This window comes from Ursus americanus, chromosome 18, assembly GCF_024610735.1.
Source record: "Ursus americanus isolate L20-20 chromosome 18, mUrsAme1.1.p, whole genome shotgun sequence".
Lineage (NCBI taxonomy): Eukaryota > Metazoa > Chordata > Mammalia > Carnivora > Ursidae > Ursus > Ursus americanus.
Genome location: NC_142144.1, coordinates 49,388,431 through 49,408,085, shown reverse-complemented (window position 1 = coordinate 49,408,085; position 19,655 = coordinate 49,388,431). Strand labels below are relative to the sequence as shown.

Sequence of the window (19,655 nt, the reverse complement as noted above, 5' to 3'; positions counted from 1 at the left end):
GATAAAAGAAAAAAACAGATTTATTTGTCACAGTCAGCATTCCATTCTGGGATATGATAGATAGTCCATTTACACAAGGATATATTGAATATCAGGACTTATTGAAACCATATAATGTTTTATATATTTTCAGTATATTTCAGTATATATATAAACATATATATATATGTATATATATATATATATATATATATATATACACATATATATATATACACATGTACACACACACACACACACACACACACACATACTGAATTGGTAATTTGTGATTTAAATTAAATCACAAATTGGAAATTTGTAATTTCAGTATATATACTGAATTGGTAATATTTTTATTGCTTTTATTATATTTCCTCCCAGATTTTTAAACTGTCCATAAGTTAAATTTGTACCACTTCTGGGTTGATTTTGTATTTGTATGTTGTGCCTACTAGGTCAACTTCTTTTTTTTCTAGTTCAATTTTAATGCACATATTATGTTCATTTATGAGTTCTTGGTATCAGTTATAGAATTTTATTTAAAAATTTTTAGTCTGCATAGATAAATATATTTTTAGGTAAAGAATATTATTTATTATGTTCATTCACTTGAAGTCTTTATTGAGTAATAATCTAATTTTTATAAAACATTCAAATTTAGAATTATTTCCATTACAAGAATGCCAAAAAACCAACTTTTCATAAGAAGAATGGTAACATACAAAAGAGTTCACATACAACGGTTCCTACCAGAGGTAAGAATGTACTTGAAATTAACAATGTCTTTTTAATTTACTGTGTTTTTTTAAAAAATATTATGAACATCATCTTTATAGTTAACAGAGAAAAGTGGAAAAATATAACTGCGCAGAAATCAAGTAGCAATATCATTTTATTACGAGAACGTATTGTATCTTTACAACAACAAAACAGTGTACTTCAGAATGCCAAAAAAATAGCAGAATCGTCTGTCAAAGAATATAAAGAAATCAATGAAAAACTCCTTCAGCAACAGCAAGTATCTGATCAACGATATCAGACAAGCAGACAGACAATAAAGGTAAAGCCCTTTAAAAATTAATTATAATAGACTATATTATAAGGGTGGATATTTTGTTTTACATGTTTTGTTTGGTTCATATTTGTGTTCTTTATTGTGTTATAACTTGGATTTTGAGAACAGGCTTCATAAATGCATTTAGGTTGCCCATTTGCCCATGTCTAAAATTTTGAATTTCTCATTATAAGTCAAATTATTATAGTAATTACCTCTGTTCCTCTTTGCAAATACTAGTATAACATGCAAAGATTTTAACATAAATATCTATTTTAATGTGTTCCTGTAACTTATCTATGCTTTTGTTAAACTCAGGTGAATTGAGTTTTCTGCAACAGTTTTTAGACACATTATAACATTGCTGGTTATCATAATTTAATCTTAAGGCAAATGAAAAGATTGTTCCTTAAGTCTTCATTCTTAAATGTATTTGCTTGTGTAAAAAATGATTTTTTGAAATTTGTCTTACACAGAAGAATTCATCATTTTAGAAAATAATTTTTAAATCACTATCATACATAATTTTAAATTGTGCTTAAATTCTCTACTTCTATTATCTAGTGCTTTGATTCAAGCAATACCCAGTAAATGTTTTAATTATAAAGGATTACTGTTATGCTAATTATACTAAGAACTGTGTTCTGGCTTCATTCCGGAAGTAGCCTTATAACCAAATCTGATCCATGTTCCAAACGTACTCTGAAACTTACTTTCTATGATCCGGATTTTAAAAATGTATTAAGACTTGTTTTCTGGCCTAATAGATAGTAGGTACTACAGAATATTCCATGTGCACTTGAGAAGAATGTGTATTCTGCTGTTGTTGGAGTGAATGTTCTATATAATCTGTTGAGTCTAGTTGGTTAATAATGATGTTCAACTCTTCCATATTTTTGCTGATTTTCCATCTAGCTCTATCAGTTATTGAGAGTGAAATATTTAAATCACCCACTATTAATTTTTTTGTAATAGCTTTAATGAGATATAATTCACATACCATACAATTCTCTTATTTAATTCAGTGGCTGTCACAATATAGACACAATTGGGCGGCTATCACCAAACTCAACTTTAGAACATTTTCATAACTTCATAAAGGGACCCTGTACCCTTTATCAATCATCCTTCCCCCATCTCTGCCAGCTCTAGGCAACTACTAATCTACGCTCTATATAGATTCTAGGGGCAGAAAAATTTATCCTGCTTCCCTTATAGGTTATTTGGCTTGTCGAATAATTAAATTGTCATAAGACAGATTAACAGGAGAAAAACAAATTTAATTTCATATGTATTAGAGACCCGTAAAAATATGAGACCCAAAAAGCATCTAGATAATTGAAGCTTATATAACATCCTGAGCTAAGGAAAGGGGTGGGGGTCTGGGGTACAAAGGGAGGAAGGCCTTTCATAGGAAAGCTAGAGGAGTTATTTGGAAAACAAACTTGGTTCTGTTATGCAGATAAAGTTCTTTGGTAAAAAGGAGGGTGCTTGGATGGCTCAGCTGGTTGTGTCCAACTCTTGGTTTTGGCTCAGGTCATGGTCTTAGGGTCATGAGATTGAGCCCCACATCAGGTTCCACACACTCAACACAGAGTCTGCTTGAGATTCTCTCCCTCTGCCCCTTCTTCTGGTCTCTCTTTTTCTAAAATAAATAAATAAAATCTTTAAAAGAATAATTTCTTAGTTAAAAAGGTACTTCTGGTAATACCTCTCTTCCTGGTACAGGGTTGCTTTCCAATGTAAATTTAGGCAATTGAAGGGAATGGGTAAAGAGCTTTTCTCGAATCTGCTGGGATTTGGTTGCCTTTAGCTCAAAATAACCCTTATGTCAAAGAGACATAATTTGGGGTGACAGAATCTGCTCCCTTTCAAGATTTGCCTATCCAGACATTTCATATAGATGGAATTTTACAATATGTGGCATTTGTGTCTGGCTTCTTTCTCTTTACATAATGTTTAGAAGTTCATCCATGTCGTAGCATATATCACTATTAGCATAAGGATTTTGAAGATTTTTTTCCTCCATAAAGAAATGAAGAAACAAGCAAACATTATTGGGAATCAACATCTTCATAACACTTTGTACAGAACCTAATCTCCTGAGAAAGGATCAATGTAATAATTCTAAGACAATTGGTGGATCAAGGGGTTACAAGTTTTCTAAACCATAAACTCCTCCCTTTAAAAAGATTGAAGATCAAATAAAAGCATTTTCCATGAAAACTATAAAACATTTTTGAGGTTCTCTATGTACATTGAGGAACACTCATAATTCCTCTAGGAAATTCTGGAAATTAACCAGAGACTTGCAACAATCTAGTGTATATTATTCAAGAAAAACAGCTGAGTCTAAAGAATAGGAAACTTCATGGCATAATTTGCCTTGGTCCCATTCTCCACAATCCCAGCTCTGCAGTAGCCTAGGGATAAAGATGGTCCATGTTCCCCATGCAGCCTGGCAACTACCAGAAGAAGCTGAATGGAACTATAACTCCTATAAAGCCTGATTCCCAAACAGTTGTCATCATTTGACGTGTCTGATGCTTTCCTTGAAGACCCCAGTTGAAAAGATGACTCTGATCTCAATCACTGTGAGCAGGCTTTGTGGCAGGTGAGATAGGTGGATGGGATTGTCAAAACAATTACAGGCAAGTGTTTTAACTTCAGGCTGCCTGAGGTGATAGATTCTAGTTTAGGTCAAACAATGTATTAACCAAATAGCGTAAAAGGAAAAGTTGGGGAATGAGATGTCTATAAAAGTTTTGAAAGCCTCTGACATATTCCTGGGAATCTGGAGGACACATGCTTTCACAAAACTTTGTGAATACTCAGGAAAGAAATGAGAAAGCCTAGGCACTTGCCTCTGTATTACTGTAAGGTTCTGTGCAACATGATAGTAAATATTAAGGCAGTATTGTTCATGGCAGCATAATTGATAATAACCAGAAGGTAGAAATAACCAAAATGTCCATTTATTGGTGGAAGGATAAATGTGGTATATGTATACAGTGGAATATTATTAAACCACCAGAAGTAATGAAGTATTGATACATGTTACAACATGGATGAAACTTAAAAATATTATATTTAGTGAAAGAAGCAAGTCAGAAAAGAGCACATATTATGTGATTCCATATATATATGAAATATCTAGAATAGGCAAATCTATAGAGACAGAGGTAGATTAGTGTTTGCTCTGGGCTGGGGGAAAAGAAGAACATGGTAGTGGTTGCTAAAGTGTGTGGGTTTCTGCTTAAAATGTTGATAATATTCTAAAATTCACTGCAATGATGGTTGGGCATATGTGTGAATATACTAAAAGGCATTGAAAATTTATACTTTGAATCAATAGTGTGGTATGTGGATTATATCTCAGTAAAACTTTTTTAAATGTTGGTTTTAAATGGGAAAATATACCAACAAATAATAGTATTGCATGACTTTTATTGATAATGTATTCATGGTTGACAGAATAATTAATAAATTCTCTATTCAAATTAGTAAAACCTACTGCCAACATAATTGTTTACATAATATATATTATGGAAGGGGTGCTTGTGTGGCTCTAGTTGGTTAAGTGTCTGACTCTTGATTTCAGATCAGGTCATGATCTCAGTGTTGTGAGATGGAGCCCCACATTGGGCTCCATGCTGGGTGTGGAGCCTGTTTGGGATTCTCTGTCTCCTCTGCCCCTTCCTTTCCTCCTGCTTGCTCACTCTCTCTCTCTCAAAATAAATAAATAAAATCTTTAAAAATATATTATGGTAAAGTATAATAGCTATATAACATTTTTAGATGTATAGAGAACCTACTATTAGACAAAGCACTTCAATTATTATTAAATTCAACAAAGTAAAATGCATTTAAGGTGAATTTTCTTAAAATTAACTTTGAATCTAAACATGTTTTCTTTTTCTAACACATTCAGTTCTCTATTATAAAAGTGAACATCAAGGAATAGAAATGTTAAAGCTTATAATATTGACTAGCTTTTGCAGTTTGAACACTCAGTTCCTTGACTCAAGAGACTTACTAATAATTCACACTGAAAACTGTGAAAAATGAGTCCCAAATCTTAAGAACAGCAAAATGTAAATGTCATCTTCTTTTGTTCTAGTAACATTACTTAATTGTATTATGACTGTGGAAACTCCTTATAGCCACATATGTGTCATCATGTAGATTTAAACAGAATTAACTCATAGAAGCAAACTACCAGAATCCATATAATAAAAGAAAATGCAGCTTTAGCTATAAAAACACCTTTTAAAAAATCTTGTGAATGTTTTGCATTAGGTATTACATAATTATATGTAAGATATCAGCTGGTAGATATCAAACATAAATTTTTGTGGAATTTTACATACTGTGAAATTTATTTCTAATAAGGCTTCTCCTGAAGTAATATGTGTTTAAAGAAATTAGAATCTGTACCATTTATTCATATATGAATAGATGAGTTATTTTATTAATTTCCCTTCCTTATTTGTTTAACAAAATGGATTTCAGGAGGTTTATTATCACCGTGATTGAAGTGTGTTCCCCCAAAATTCATATGTTGAAGCCCTAACTCCTAATGTTATGGTTTTGGGGAATGGGAACCTTTGTGAGGTAATTACATTTGGTTGAGGTCATGAGGGAAGGGCCCTCATGGTGGGTTTAGTGACCTTTGGAAGACAGCTCTCACTAGAACCTGACCATGCTGGCATTCTGATTTCTTGCTTCCAGCCTCCAGAACTGTAAGATATTAAATGTCTGTTGTTTAAGCCCTCAGTCTACGGGGGGTTTGTTGTTGTTATAGCAACCCAAGCAGAGCAATGGAGATTTTGGTACTAGCAGTTGAGTGCTATTGTGACTAATACCTAAAAATGTGGAAGCACCTTTGGAACTGTGTAAGGGGTACATGCTACAAGAGTTTTGTGGTACATACTAGAAACACAGACATTAAGGGTATTCTATAGAGGGTTCAGATGGACATGAGGAACTTGTTTTTAGAAACTAGGGGGAAGGCAATCCTTGTTGCAGAGTGTCAAAGAACTCCACTGAACTGTGTTCTATTGTTTTGTGGAAGGTAGATCTTGAGAGCAATGAAATTGTATGTTCTTTTATTAAAATTTTATTTTGGGAGGAGTAGTTTTAAGTTCACAGCAAAATTGAAAAGAAGGTGCTGAGATTTCTCATATATCCCGTGCTTCCACACATGCATAGACTCCCTTATTGTTAGTATCCCCACCAGAAAGGTATATTTATTACAATCGACAAACCTACATTGATACATCATAATTACCCAAACTGCATAGTTTACCTTATAGTTCACTCTTGCTATTGTACAATCTTTGGGTTTGGACAAATGCATAATGACACATACTATTCATGTATTTGTTTTCACTGCCCTAAAAGTCCTCTATGTTTTGCCTATTTATCCTCCCCACCCACTCCAATCCCTGGCAACTGCAGATTTTTTTTTTCTTTTTTTTACTGTCTCCATAGCTTTCCCTTTTGCAGAATGTCATATAGTTGGAATCATGCAGTATTCAGACTGGCTTCTTTCCCTTGATAATATTCACCTAAGTTTCCTCCCTGTTTTTTCATGGTTCAAAGGCTTATTTCTTTTTAGCACTGAATAATATTCCATTGTCTGGATGTACCACAGTTTATGTATCCACTCACCTACTGAAGGACATCTTGACTGCTTCCATGCTTTGGCAATTATGAATAAAGCTGTTATAAACATCCCCATAAAGGGTCTTACATGCACATGGGTTTTCCATGCCTTTGGGCAAATACCAAGAAGCATGATTTCTAGGTCATATGGTAAAAATATGTTTAGTTTTGTAAGAAACTGCCAAGCTGTCTTCCAAAATACTGTACCATTTTGATTCCCAGAAGCAATGAATGAGATTCCCATTGCTCCACATTCTCACTAGAATTTGATGTTGACAGTGTTGTGGATTTTAGCCATTCTGAAAATGTGTAGTGGTATTTCATGGTTGTTTTAATTTGCATTTCCCTGATGACATATGATGTGGACCATCTTTTTATATGCTTGTTTGCCATGTTTATCTTCGGTAAGATGTCTGTTTGGGTCTCCTGCCCACTTTTTAATTGGGTTCTTTGTTTTCTTACTGAGTTTTAGGAGTTCTTTGTGTATTTTGGAAAAAGTCCTTTATCAGATATGTCTTTTGTAAATATTTTCTTTCAGTCTATAGCAGAATGTGCCTTCTCATTCTCTCAACACTGGACTTTGTAGAGCAGAAGTTTTGAATCCTAATGAAGTTCAGCTTATCAATTATTTTTTTCATGGATCATGCTTTTAGTGTATCTAAAAAGCGATCACCATACCCAAGATCACTTAAAGGTTCTCCTATTTTATCTTCTAGAAATTTTTTAGCTTTACATTTTACACTTCGGTCTGTGATCCATTTCAATTAATTTTTGTGAGGGAATAAAGTCTGTGTCTAGATTCATTTTTTTTTTTTTTTTGCTTGTAGATGTCCAAATATCCTAGCACAATTTATTGGAAAGGCTATCTTCTCTCCATCGTATTGCCTTTGCTTTTTTGTCAAAGATCAGTTGACTCTATTTATGTGGGTCTATTTCTGGGCTGTCTATTCTGTTCCATTGACCTATTTATATTTATTCTTTTACCAATACCACATGTTTTGATTACTGTAACTTTACAGTAAGTCTTGAAATCAGGTAGTGTTAAGTCTTCTAACTTTGTTGTTTTCCTTCAATACTGTGTTGACTAATCTGGGTCTTTTGCCTCTTCATATAAACTTTAGAATCAGTTTTTCAGTATTCACATGCTGGGATTTTGATGAGATTTCAGTGAATCTGTAGAACCAATTGGAAAGAACTAACATCTTGACAATATTGTATCTTCCTTTCCATGAACATGGAATATCTCCATTTATTTAGTTCTTCTTTGATTGCATTTCTCAAACTATTTTAGTCTTTCTTATATAGACATTGTCCATATTTTGTTAGCTATATATCAAAGTATTTACTTTTTAATTATGCTAATGTACATGGGATGTTTTGCTTTTCAATTCTACTTGTTCACTGCTGATATATAGGAAAGGGATTGACTTTCATTTATTAACCTTTTATCCATCAACTGTGTGCATAATCACTTTTTTGGTCCAGGAGTTTTTTTGTTTATTCTTTTGGATTTTCTTCATTGACAGTCATATCTGTGAACAGTTTTATTTCTTCCCTCCAGTTATGGATACCTTTCACTTCATTTTCTTCTCTTGCTGCCTTAGGTAGGACTTCCAGTATGACAAAAAGCGAGGGTGAGAGGAGACCTCTTGCCCTGCACCTGATCTTAGTGGAAAAGGTTCAAGTTTCTCATCATTAAGTGTGATGTTACTTATAGGGCTTTTGTAGATATTCTTTATGAAGTTGAGGATGCTCACCTATATTCCTAATTTACTGAGAGTTCTTACTGTAAATATGTGTTGAATTTGTCAGATGATTTTCTGCATCTAGTGATGTGATCATGTGATTTTTATTTTTGAAGTTGTTGATGCGAAGGACTGCATTAGTTGATTTTTATCTCTTGATTCATTATGTCAACCTGTAAGGAGGATAGTGTTATTATATTATATTATATTATATTATATTATATTATATTATATTATATGTAGTGCAATTAAGACTTAAAGAATTGGAGTGAATTGCTTAAGATCAAGCTGAGTTGGCTGGCATTCTAGGATTGCAACCTACGTCTATCTCTTGATCTTAACTCCATAGTCTTTCTACTTTTCTTTTCTTTTTTTTTTTTTTTTTAAAGATTTTATTTATTTATTTGACAGAGAGAGACAGCCAGTGAGAGAGGGAACACAAGCAGGGGGAGTGGGAGAGGAAGAAGCAGGCTCATAGTGGAGGAGCCTGATGTGGGGCTCAATCCCATAACGCCAGGATCACACCCTGAGCCGAAGGCAGATGCTCAACCACTGTGCCACTCAGGCGCCCCGTCTTTCTACTTTTCTAAGCTGACTTTTTATACAACTTTAAATTTAATAGTTTTAAAGTTCGCTATTTGTGAATTCTGTTGGATCCAGCAACTAATTTGCTCCTCAGAGGCAAAAATGTGTATATTATACATCTTTGATAACTTTCGCAGAATCCTGCTTATTTAAGATCATAGTACATTCTCAATAAAAGAATGAAGATTGATTTATGACTAGTTTTTGCCAAGACTCTGATATATCACATATTCTTATCAAGATTAAAAAATTGTGTTCTACTTCATGTACCTTCCTCTTTTCTTTACATCATTCTAAATCTAGCACCTCACTTAAAGTCTGGTTCATATATCACTTCTTGTATGCAACATTTCCCAGAGCCATTCTCCTTTTCTAAGTTTAGCATAAAATAAAAGAATTCTGTTGTAATTTATTAAGTTGGGGTAGTAATGTGACATATAAGTGAAAGTATCCTACAGACTTTTGTGATTAGGAACTAAAGAATAAATTTGAGAGTTAGGAGAACAGATAAGTCAAGACTGAATATTCATTTATATTGAGGAAGTGAGGCATTGATAACATTGAAGGAAAGGACTAAAAAGTTGACTAATCAATTGATAGATTATATAGTATCATGAAAGTGTTGGGAGTTACGATTTTGATATGAGAGTCAGCAATGTTAGTCTTATGGTGCTTTCAAGGAGAATGAGGCATTCTGTTTATCAAAAGTCCTATAAGGCCCAACTCACTTATTTGTGTTCACTTTCTTGTAACTCTTAAGCATTTAATTTTCTGAACCCTGATTTGTGCAATGGCCCTACATGTTTTCTGAAGGGAAAGGATACTCCTTTTTCCCCCCAAAATGCCATTTCTCTATATTAATAATAGTACTAACCAATCCCCAGAGGCATGACAGTATTTCCAAAAGTTAGAGAAGAGATGCTTTTCAAAATATGGGCTGGAGAACCAGGCTTTCACCCTAGACCATTGCTGCTTTATAGCCTTTAATCTGCCTTTACTGTAACTCCTCACCCGGAGTGTTACCAAATAATCTCAGAACTTACATGTAATATTTCAATGTACATGTCATAAATATAGACTGCTATTTATTTTGTGATTAAACATCATTATCTCTTCAGATATCTTGGTGAAGTCTTGATTCCTCTGCCCTCTGAGTCAGATATAGTTAAATTTTGCAACAGCAAATTTTGTTCTCAGAAACTTTTTTGGCAACTGCAGTCTTAAAGCAGGTTCATTTTGAGGATTTGAATTTTCAAATTTGTTTCAGCTCTTGTCCAATTGCATTAACCAATTAATCTTAATTTAATCAAAACCCAAATAGAAGACTAATCTTGAATTAAAAACAACAGCAAAACCCATTCAACAAATATCTTGGGTTTTTAGGTTAATCTAGCATATAAACTTAGAGGAGGATACTATTAAATCTGAAGAGTCTTTTAGCAAACCCTGTAATTCTAAAAGGACTGTATTTTATGGATCTCCATAAAACATGTTCATTTGTATAGATATATATGATTGCTACTGCATCCTAAACTTACACTTATCTTTCGTTTATATTTACTTATATAACTCTTATTTAAAAGACTGAGGTGTTAAATTGTGCTAGACTTTTTTTTTTTTCCTGTCAGGAATTGTAGAATTTTAAATAGCCTCATTTTCATCTTTGTGGTCTGTGTTCATACCTCTAGTAATAATGAAGTAGAAAACTACTCTCTTATTGTACTTCATTGCTAATCTCCAGAGTTTTCTTTTATCTTACCCCAATAGCTTGTGTAGTACACATTCCTTGTAGGGTATTCAGTTTATATATGTCAGATTCTCTAGGGCCATGGCTTTTGCCAGATGAAGCACTTTTGATTTTGAAGCTGATGAAACACAGTGCTATTATTGATCTGTGCATGACACAGCCTGTCTCTCTCCTAGCAGAGTGTAGCAACATTTATCCAGGAATTTGTGAAATGTCACTCGGATCATGTTCGCAAGGTAAACTGTGCAAAAACCAGGATCTGAGCTGAGAATCCATGTGGAATTGGACGTGACTGTCTTATTCCTATGTCTTATCTTCTAGATGAACCAAGTGGTATTTGTTAACAGAATGTCTGTGTCTTATATTAGACTTTGTAGGGAACTATTATTATCACTCAGAACACTATGTACTGTAAAATCATACTTTTTATACTCTTGTTTTCAGATGCACTTGTGATCTTACACAGAAAAGAATAAGATAAGAAAATAACTGAATACATGTGAAAACGTCAGTTGGAGATTTATTTTCTGTTTATAATGAACCAGTGTTATAGTATATTGCACAGTCTTATATTCCTAGTAGTGCTTTTAGTCTTTGCATCAATGTACTTTCAGTTAAGTCTGTCTTGTTAAAATAGCAACGTGCCTAGAAGTGACAAATTATAACATTTTTCCCACTGTGGAATCATTGTGATATTTAATTATTCATATGTTTTAGAGTTTGGTTTTAAATGCCTAAAATTTTGGCTTGCACATGGATAGGTGTATTTGTTACAATTTATTTTAGTTTAATATACCTAAAGCAGGTAAAGCACTCTAATAATAGGATATTCAACAGTGAATTAAATGTTATCTTTGATCCCTATATAATGCACTACTAGGAGAGTTGAACATGTATATCATGATACAAAGAAATTGTAATATCTATCCATCCATCTATCTGTCTATCTATCATGTGTGAATGTGTGTGTGTGTAAACATATGCCATGGATATGTAGTGGATGGAAAGAGACAGTCATTCATCATAGTCATTATTTAGTAAGGCTTTTGAGGAGGTAGTATTTGGGCTTAGACTTATAGTTTAGTTTGATTTTGAAACAAAGCCAGTGGAAGAAGGAAAGCTTGAAAAGACATCAAGGTGAGAAAGCAGTTTGTTGAGACTAGTGAATAATCTGGTATAGCTGTGGTTCTCAACTCTAGCTGCATGTTCTCCTCACCTGGGCAGCTTTAAAAAATACTTTTGCCCAGGCCCTACCCTAGGCCAGTTAAATCTGAATATCTGGTGGTAATCCTTGTACCTTGCTAGTTTTTAAAAGCCCTCAGGTGGTTCTGATGTACAGTTAGGTGTGAGACTAAACTTTGAGAAAATAGAAATTAAATGGAAGCAAGTAAATAAGAAGCTGTTTAAATATCATAGCAAAAGATGACAAATATCTAGAGAATACCAATAGAAGTAGAAAGAAAAAACAAACAGAGATTTTACAATGGTATAACACACAGAGTTTGATGACCAATCATACATGGGAAGGTAAAAAAACAGAAAGTTAAGTATTTAAGATATCTATCAATATTCTAATTAAAGTGACTAGAAAGTTGATAATAGACTATATTTGTGATGATATTATATAATAAATATCATGGGAGGAAAAAACATACCAGGAAAGTTGGACAAAATATAACAAATATAAATGTACACCATTTAAATATGTAGAACATACAACAACAACAAAAGATGTAAATCCCTGGGGGCTAAAATCAGTGACAGCTTACCGCTGTAACCAATGGCACTTTGTCGCTGAAGTGATGGTATCAAGTGAGCTGCAGGATATTTGAGTGTCAAATGTAGAGGAGAGACCAGGGCTAGAGGTATCAGTTTGAAGTTATGAGTATTTAGATCATATTTTAAAATGTGAAGCTGGAATGGGATCACTTAGGGAGTGAAGATAAATAAAAAAGAGAAGAGGTCCCAGATTTGAGTCCAGGGCCCTCCAACCTTTAGAGTTTGCACAGACGGGGAAGAACCAGAAGAGGAGAGGCCAATTAAGTAGAAAGAAAACCAAGAGGACAGAGTATCTAAAAGCCAAGTGATGAAAGTACTTCAAGGACTAGTGAATGACTAACTATGTCAAATGCTGCTGAGTAGAATGAGTCCATGAGAGGAACTAAGAAATGGGAAGAGAAGGAGAGGAATTGGAGAATATAGTTAAATGTGCATACTTTTTAGAGTTATCTCAAGGAATTTTGCTTTACAGGAGAACAAACATAAACTAATATATAAGCACTTAATATATATAAATATGAATATTTAAAAACTTGGCCTCCAAATATGTAATGCAAAAATTGCAAATTTTATTACTTTTAAGATAGAGTTGACAGTCACTAAGCATATACATTATTTGAACAAAACAATAAAAAATGTTGCTCTAAATATTTATCAAAAATATTCACATAATTAAGCCAAAAAAAGCTCTCCACAGATTTTAAATATTTGGGGTCATATTAAAAATATTGTCTAACACAAATGAAATTAGAAATCAATTTAAAAGCTTAACTTTGAAAATTCTGATGCAGACTTATAGAGACATTTCCAAATAACTAATAAGTCAAAGAAGAAAGTAAAAATGAGAGAATACTTCAAATTGAATAATATCAAAACTTGTAGGGTGCAGATAAGATGGTACTCAGATGGGAATGTATACCTTTAAATACAGTAGGACTAGAGAAATGTTAAAAATTAATGAGCTACCAATGTAATTGGTTACATTCAATTTAAGAATGAGCAATTAAATAAGCCCAAAGAAAATAGAAAAAAAGGACATATTAAGATAAGGACAAAACTTAATATTGTAGAAAGCAAACGTGCAGTAGACAAGATCAAAAAAAACTGAAAGCTGGATCATTGATACTAATAAATTGACAAACAATAGCAAGTGTTGATAGGAATATAGATGAATTAAAACTTTCATACATTGCTGGTGGGAATGGAAAGTGGTGCATTACTTTGGGAAACAGTTTGTCACTTCCTCAAAAGGCAAAATGTAGACTTAACATATGATCCAGCAATTCCATTTAGGTATATACTAAAGGGAATTGGAAATAGGAGTTCACATAAAAACTGTACATGAATGTTCATAGCAACATTATTCATAATAGCCCAAAATTAGAAACAACCCAAACACCAACACAATGGGTAATCATTTGGCAATAAAAAAGTAATGAAGTAGTGACACAAGCTACAACATGGATGAACCTTGAAAACATACCCAGTGGAAGAAGTCAGTCACTGAAGATCAAATACAGTAATATTTCATTTATATGGAATGTCCAGAAAAGGCAAAGTCTATAGAGACAAAAAGGAGATTAGAGATTGTATAGGCACGGAGTTGGGAAAGGAGTGTCTGTAAGTGGGCATGAGGTTTCTTTCTGGTATGATGGAAGTGTTCTAAAATTAGTGTTTGGTGATAATTGTGTAGATCTATAAATATACTAAAAGTCATTCAATCAAATACTTCAAAAATGGATGAATTTCATCTATGTAAATTATACCTTAATAAAGCTATCAATAAAAAAGTAATACCACATTATAAACAGTTTGTGAGATTGAAATTTGAGTTTTATATGTAAGTTCTAGGCATACACATTTTCCCAAAGAATAGAAAAAAGGGAAGTAAATTCGGCCTCATTTTATGAGGGTGCTACAGCTGTACCACCACAACAAGATAGGAAAATATAAAAAAGGAAAATTAAAGGCTCGTCTTAGCTATGAACATGGATGAATATTCCTAAACTATTAGCAAATCAAATCAATGTATGATAAATAAATATCATAAATAAGTGAGGGTAATTCTAGAAATAAACAGGTTGTTTCATCATTCATATAATTCATTACTACAACAAAGAAAGGGGGAAACTGTGTTAAAGATGCAGAAAATCTAGAGCGACATCAGCAAGATGGCAGAACTGGAACGAAGCACCAGACCCTTCCTCCAAGAAAGAAACCAATTCAACAAAAATACTCAGGCCAATTCCTTTTGTTATAAATCCAGAAACCAATGAAAAGGCACGGCACCCCTCGTAAGTGAGAAGCTAGCTATATTGAAGTCGCTTGTGGCACTCTTTCAACTTAGTCCCTCCCCCTATTACACTGCCTTGTGATCCAGAGGAAACTCCTGGTTTCTATGTCCTTCCTGAGGAGAGAAGGAGTATATTGGACCCTATGTCCAACATTCTGGCTTTTAGGGTGCTGCCTGTGGGAATGGCTTCTTTCTCACCTGTCTGAGAACACTGATGGGACCTGCCATACTTTAGATGCCTGGAGGCCACTGAGAACCAAAAGATCTGGATGGCCTGCTGCTGTTGCTCAGGACCCATGCCATACCAGACAGAAGCTGAGAGAGAAGGGTGGAGCAGGTATCCACTGTTGTGGCTTTTAAGGGGGATAGTGCCCAAGGGACTTGTTACTTGCTCATCTTAAACCTCAGACAGGACCCATATACTCTAGAAGCCTGGGACCACTAAGAACTAGACAAGAGTTGGATGGCATGCTGCTGCTCCACAAGGTCTTTGGTGCAGCAGACAGAGGCTAACACAGAAGGAAGAAGAATGGAGTGTGTATAAAATGTCCCAGCTCTTCAGGGGCTGCCTGAGGGACTAGTTTCTGTCTTGCCCAGGTTGGGGCACCAGTGGGACTGGACGTACTCTAAGTAGATGTCTGGGGGCTGCTGAAATTGCAAAAGAGCTGGATGGCATGTTGCTGCTTCTGAGGACCCCAGTATAGCAGATAAGCACCAGAGTGAGCAAGGGATTATGAGCTCCTGGGAAGCAAACAAACAGAAAATTTCTTTAATCAGAAATCTACACACACTAGCTCAGACAAGTCACATCCACAGAAGAGTTTTGAAAGCCTCCAGAATCTCTAGCTGGGCTGATCATGGTGAAGGTTTTTCCCAATGTGAAGTCAGTTTGTAAAGACTGGAAGCGGTGGATGTTTCTTCAAGTGCATGGATAGCAACACAAAGTTACCAGGAACACAAAGAAGCAGGGTACAATGGCCCAGTCAGAGGAATAAGATGAATTTTCAGAAACTGACCCTAAAGAAACAGAGGTATATAAATGATCTGAAAAGAATTCAAAATAATCATCATAACGATGTTCAGCGAGCTCAAGAAAATGATGCATAAACAAAATAAGAATTTTGCAATAAAGAGATAGAAAATATTAAGAAGAAACAAACAGATTTTGGAGCCGAAGAATGCAATACCTGAACTGAAAGTTCACTGGAATTATTCAACATCAGACTTGATCAAGCAGAAGACAGAATCAGTGAATTTGAAGCCAGGTCATCTGAAATTATCCAGGCAGAGAAGTAAGAAGAAAAGAAGAAAGAGTAAAGAAAGCTGAAGGGACTTACAGGACATATTGAGGGATCCATATGTGCACTGTGGGAGTCACAGAAGGAGAAATGAGAGAGAGAAAGGGGCAGAATGCTTTTTTAAAGAAAAAACTGCCAACCAAGAATAATACATCTGACAAAACTGTCCTTTAAAAGTGAAGGAGAAATAAAGGTTTTCCCAGATAAACAAAAGCTGAGGGAATTCATCAGCACTAGACCTGCCTTACGAGAAATGCTCAACGGAGTCTTTCAAGTTGAAACGAAAAGACACTAAACAACGTGAGAACATACAAAAGTATAACACTCACCGGTAGAAGTAAACATACAATAAAATACAGAGAACTGTGAAACTATAATGGTGTGGGAATCACTTTTAATGCTGACATAGAAGTTAAAAGACAAAAGTGTAAAAAATAACTTCAAAATATGTTAATGGACAGACATAAAAATATGTAATTTGTGACATCAATAACATAAAATGTTTGGGAGGGAGAAGTAAAAATGCAAAGATTTTGTAAGCTATTGAAGTTAAGTTGTTATCAGCTCAGAATCTTTGTTATAAGATGTTTCACATAAGCCCCATGGTAGCCACAAGGAAATTACCTGTAGAAGATACACACAACAAAATGGGAAAGAAATCAAGGCATGTCACTACAAAAAGCTAACATACAAAAAAGAAAAGAAAAGAAAGAAAAGAAAAGAAAACAGCAAGGGAGAAGAACAGGGACAAAAGAGCTACAAGTCCTTCCCTGTCAATAACAATTTTAAATTTACCTGGATTTACATTTACTCCCTAATCAAAAGACAAAGTGGAGTGGAATAGACTTTAGAAAATGAGATCCAACTATATGCTGTCTATAAGAGATTCATGTTAGATTTAAAAAGACACATAGGATGAAAGTGAAAGGGTGGAGAAGATACTCCATGCAAATAGTAACCAAAGGGAGCCATGGTGGCTATGCTAGTATCAGACAACATAGACTTGAAACAAAAAAACTTTTAGAAGAGACAAGGATATTACATAATGATAAAAGGGTAAGTTCACCAAGAAGATACAACAATTTTCAATATTTTTGTACCAAATATCAGCACTTCTAAATATGTTAAACAAATTTTGACAGAATTGAAGGGAGAAATAGACAGGAAGATAATAACAGTAGGTAGGAGACATTAATACTCCATTTTAACAATGGATAGAACAACCAGACAAGATTAATAAGGAAATACAGAACTTGAAGAACACTATAGACTAATTGGACCTGCCAGACATATATAGAACACTCCACCCAACTACAGTATTCTTTTCTAGTGCACATGGAACATTCTGCAGGAATAGACCACATGTTATGCCACAAAATGAGTCTTAAATTCAAGAAAATTGAAACCATACAAAGTGTCTTTTCTGACCACAATGGACTAAAACTAGAAATCAATAGCAGAAGGAAAACTGTAAAACCCACAAATATATGGAAGTTAAACAACACACTCTTAACCAGTGGGTCAAAGAAGAAGTCACCAGGGAAATTAGAAAATACCATGAGACAAATGAAACAAAAACACAATGTAAAATGTATGGATGCAGTGAAAGCATGCTGAGAGGGATGGTTAAATACTATGCGATATGCTTACAGATTGATTAAGAGGATAAATCTTGTGTTATGTGATTTTTACAACAATGAAAAACCTGAAGATGGTATTTTGATACAAGGAAATACCTGTTCTTGATAAAATTCTCTTAGTAAACTACATACAGCAGATAACTTTCTTATTCTGTTAAAAAAGTATGTACCAAAAACCTAAAACAGCCATACTTAATGGTGGAAGTAAACACTGTTCCTTTTAACATCAGGAAAAAGACATTTATGTCTGCTATCATTGCTTGTCTTGGACATTGTACTAGAGGGCACAAGCACTAAGAAAAAGAAATGAAAGTTAAAAGTGTTAGAAATGAAGAAGCAAAAGCATCCTTAGTTTCAAACACTATGCTGTCTGCACAGAATCTCAAGACAAATTAATAATAGATTTCAGCAAGATTGCTGGATATAAAGTCAATATATGCTAAGATGATATTTGTATGCACCAGTGATCAACAATATGCAGTCTTAAAAAAGAAATATTCTTTAAGTAATAGCAGGAATTATATGGTATCCAGGAATGGAAGATGCATCCCAACTTCAGTGATGTTAAAATGTGAAAAGGGAATGTCTTAAAATCACTATATGTTTGTTTTGGAAATACACCTATGTGTATTAAACGTATAAAGAAATGTAAAGCAATGATAAACACCAAAGGTGTTCAGATAATGATTATTTCTCGTGAGTCAGAGGAGATAGGTTCATAGTCTTCAACTCTGTTGGCAATACAGTGTCTTTGTTGAATGGTTGATACTCGAGTGGGTGTTCATTATATTTTTCTTTGTGTATCTACTGCATATTTGATATATATCATAAAAAATGAAGAAACCTATTGATGTCATTATTCCAAAGAAAGAGTGGTGGAGGTAGAACACATCTTTGCAGTAGGATAATAATTTGGGGGGAGTATCTTTTTTTTTTTATTTTAAGATTTTATTTATTTATTTGACAGAGAGACAGCCAGCAAGAGAGGGAACGCAAGCAGGGGGATTGGGAGAGACAGACGCAGGCTTCCCAGCAGAGCAGGGAGCCCAATGTGGGGCTCGATCCCAGGACCCTGGGATCATGCCCTGATCCGAAGGCAGACACTTAATGACTGAGCCACCCAGGTGCCCCTGGGAGGAGTATCTTATATACGGACAGCAGAGGAATCAGAAGTAGGAGGGTAGTGTGATACAGAAACAGGGGAGGGAAAATTTGTTATGAGAAAAAGAGAAGAGTTGTTTCACAATGTAGGATGCCGTAGAGGAATTAAAAATAGAATAACAGGAAAGATCTTGTTGGACTTTTCTTAGATGGTTTTATCAGCGGAACTCTCTTGCTAGCAAATATCAGAAACTAAACTCAAACTAATATAAGAAAAAAAAAAAAGCTCATCAAATCAAAGGACGAACTGAAGAGAACAGCCTTGGGAAGAGTAGTGGTACCCGAAACTGGACACTTATGTCTTCAGTGTTTGTGCTTATCTCACAGCTCTTCCTCTCTGACCATCTTTTTCATGTGTCCCTGGCCATATGGTGACATCCTTATAGCTTAGATCCCAGAAAAGAAAGGGATTTCTCTTTCAATCTTTCCTTGACTTACATGGTTTATAAATTGCTGGCCCACAGGGAAAAAAATATGTTTATATGTTTATATTTTTTGTTTATATGTAATTTTTGGTTAGGATTTTGGTTCATTTCATTATACGCATATTTTTCATCTACAGGAGTAACTGAGAGGAAATTTGAAAGTCATGCAGGATACAGGGCAGTTTCTGTTGGGCAGGACTGATGTACACATTCTGGCGTATCTGGTGCTCCTGCCTCTCACCCATGTCAGTGCCACTCTCGTGGCACTCAAAAGTGCCC

The 19,655-nt window shown here is 34.4% G+C and overlaps 1 protein-coding gene across 5 annotated transcripts in view; it reads left to right on the top strand.

Annotated features, from left to right (window-relative positions):
- CNTLN (centlein) overlaps positions 1-19,655 on the top strand; it is a 286,705-nt gene that overhangs the window by 215,076 nt on the left and 51,974 nt on the right. For all 5 annotated transcript variants that reach the window (XR_015727497.1, XM_087869621.1, XM_045780217.2 and 2 more), the window contains 2 exons: positions 644-737; positions 819-1,042. Coding sequence is in view for 4 of the 5 variants with exons in the window: in XM_087869621.1 (XP_087725747.1) it covers positions 644-737; positions 819-1,042 (318 nt within the window). In the remaining variant the exon portion in view is untranslated. The remainder of the gene's footprint in view (positions 1-643; positions 738-818; positions 1,043-19,655) is intronic.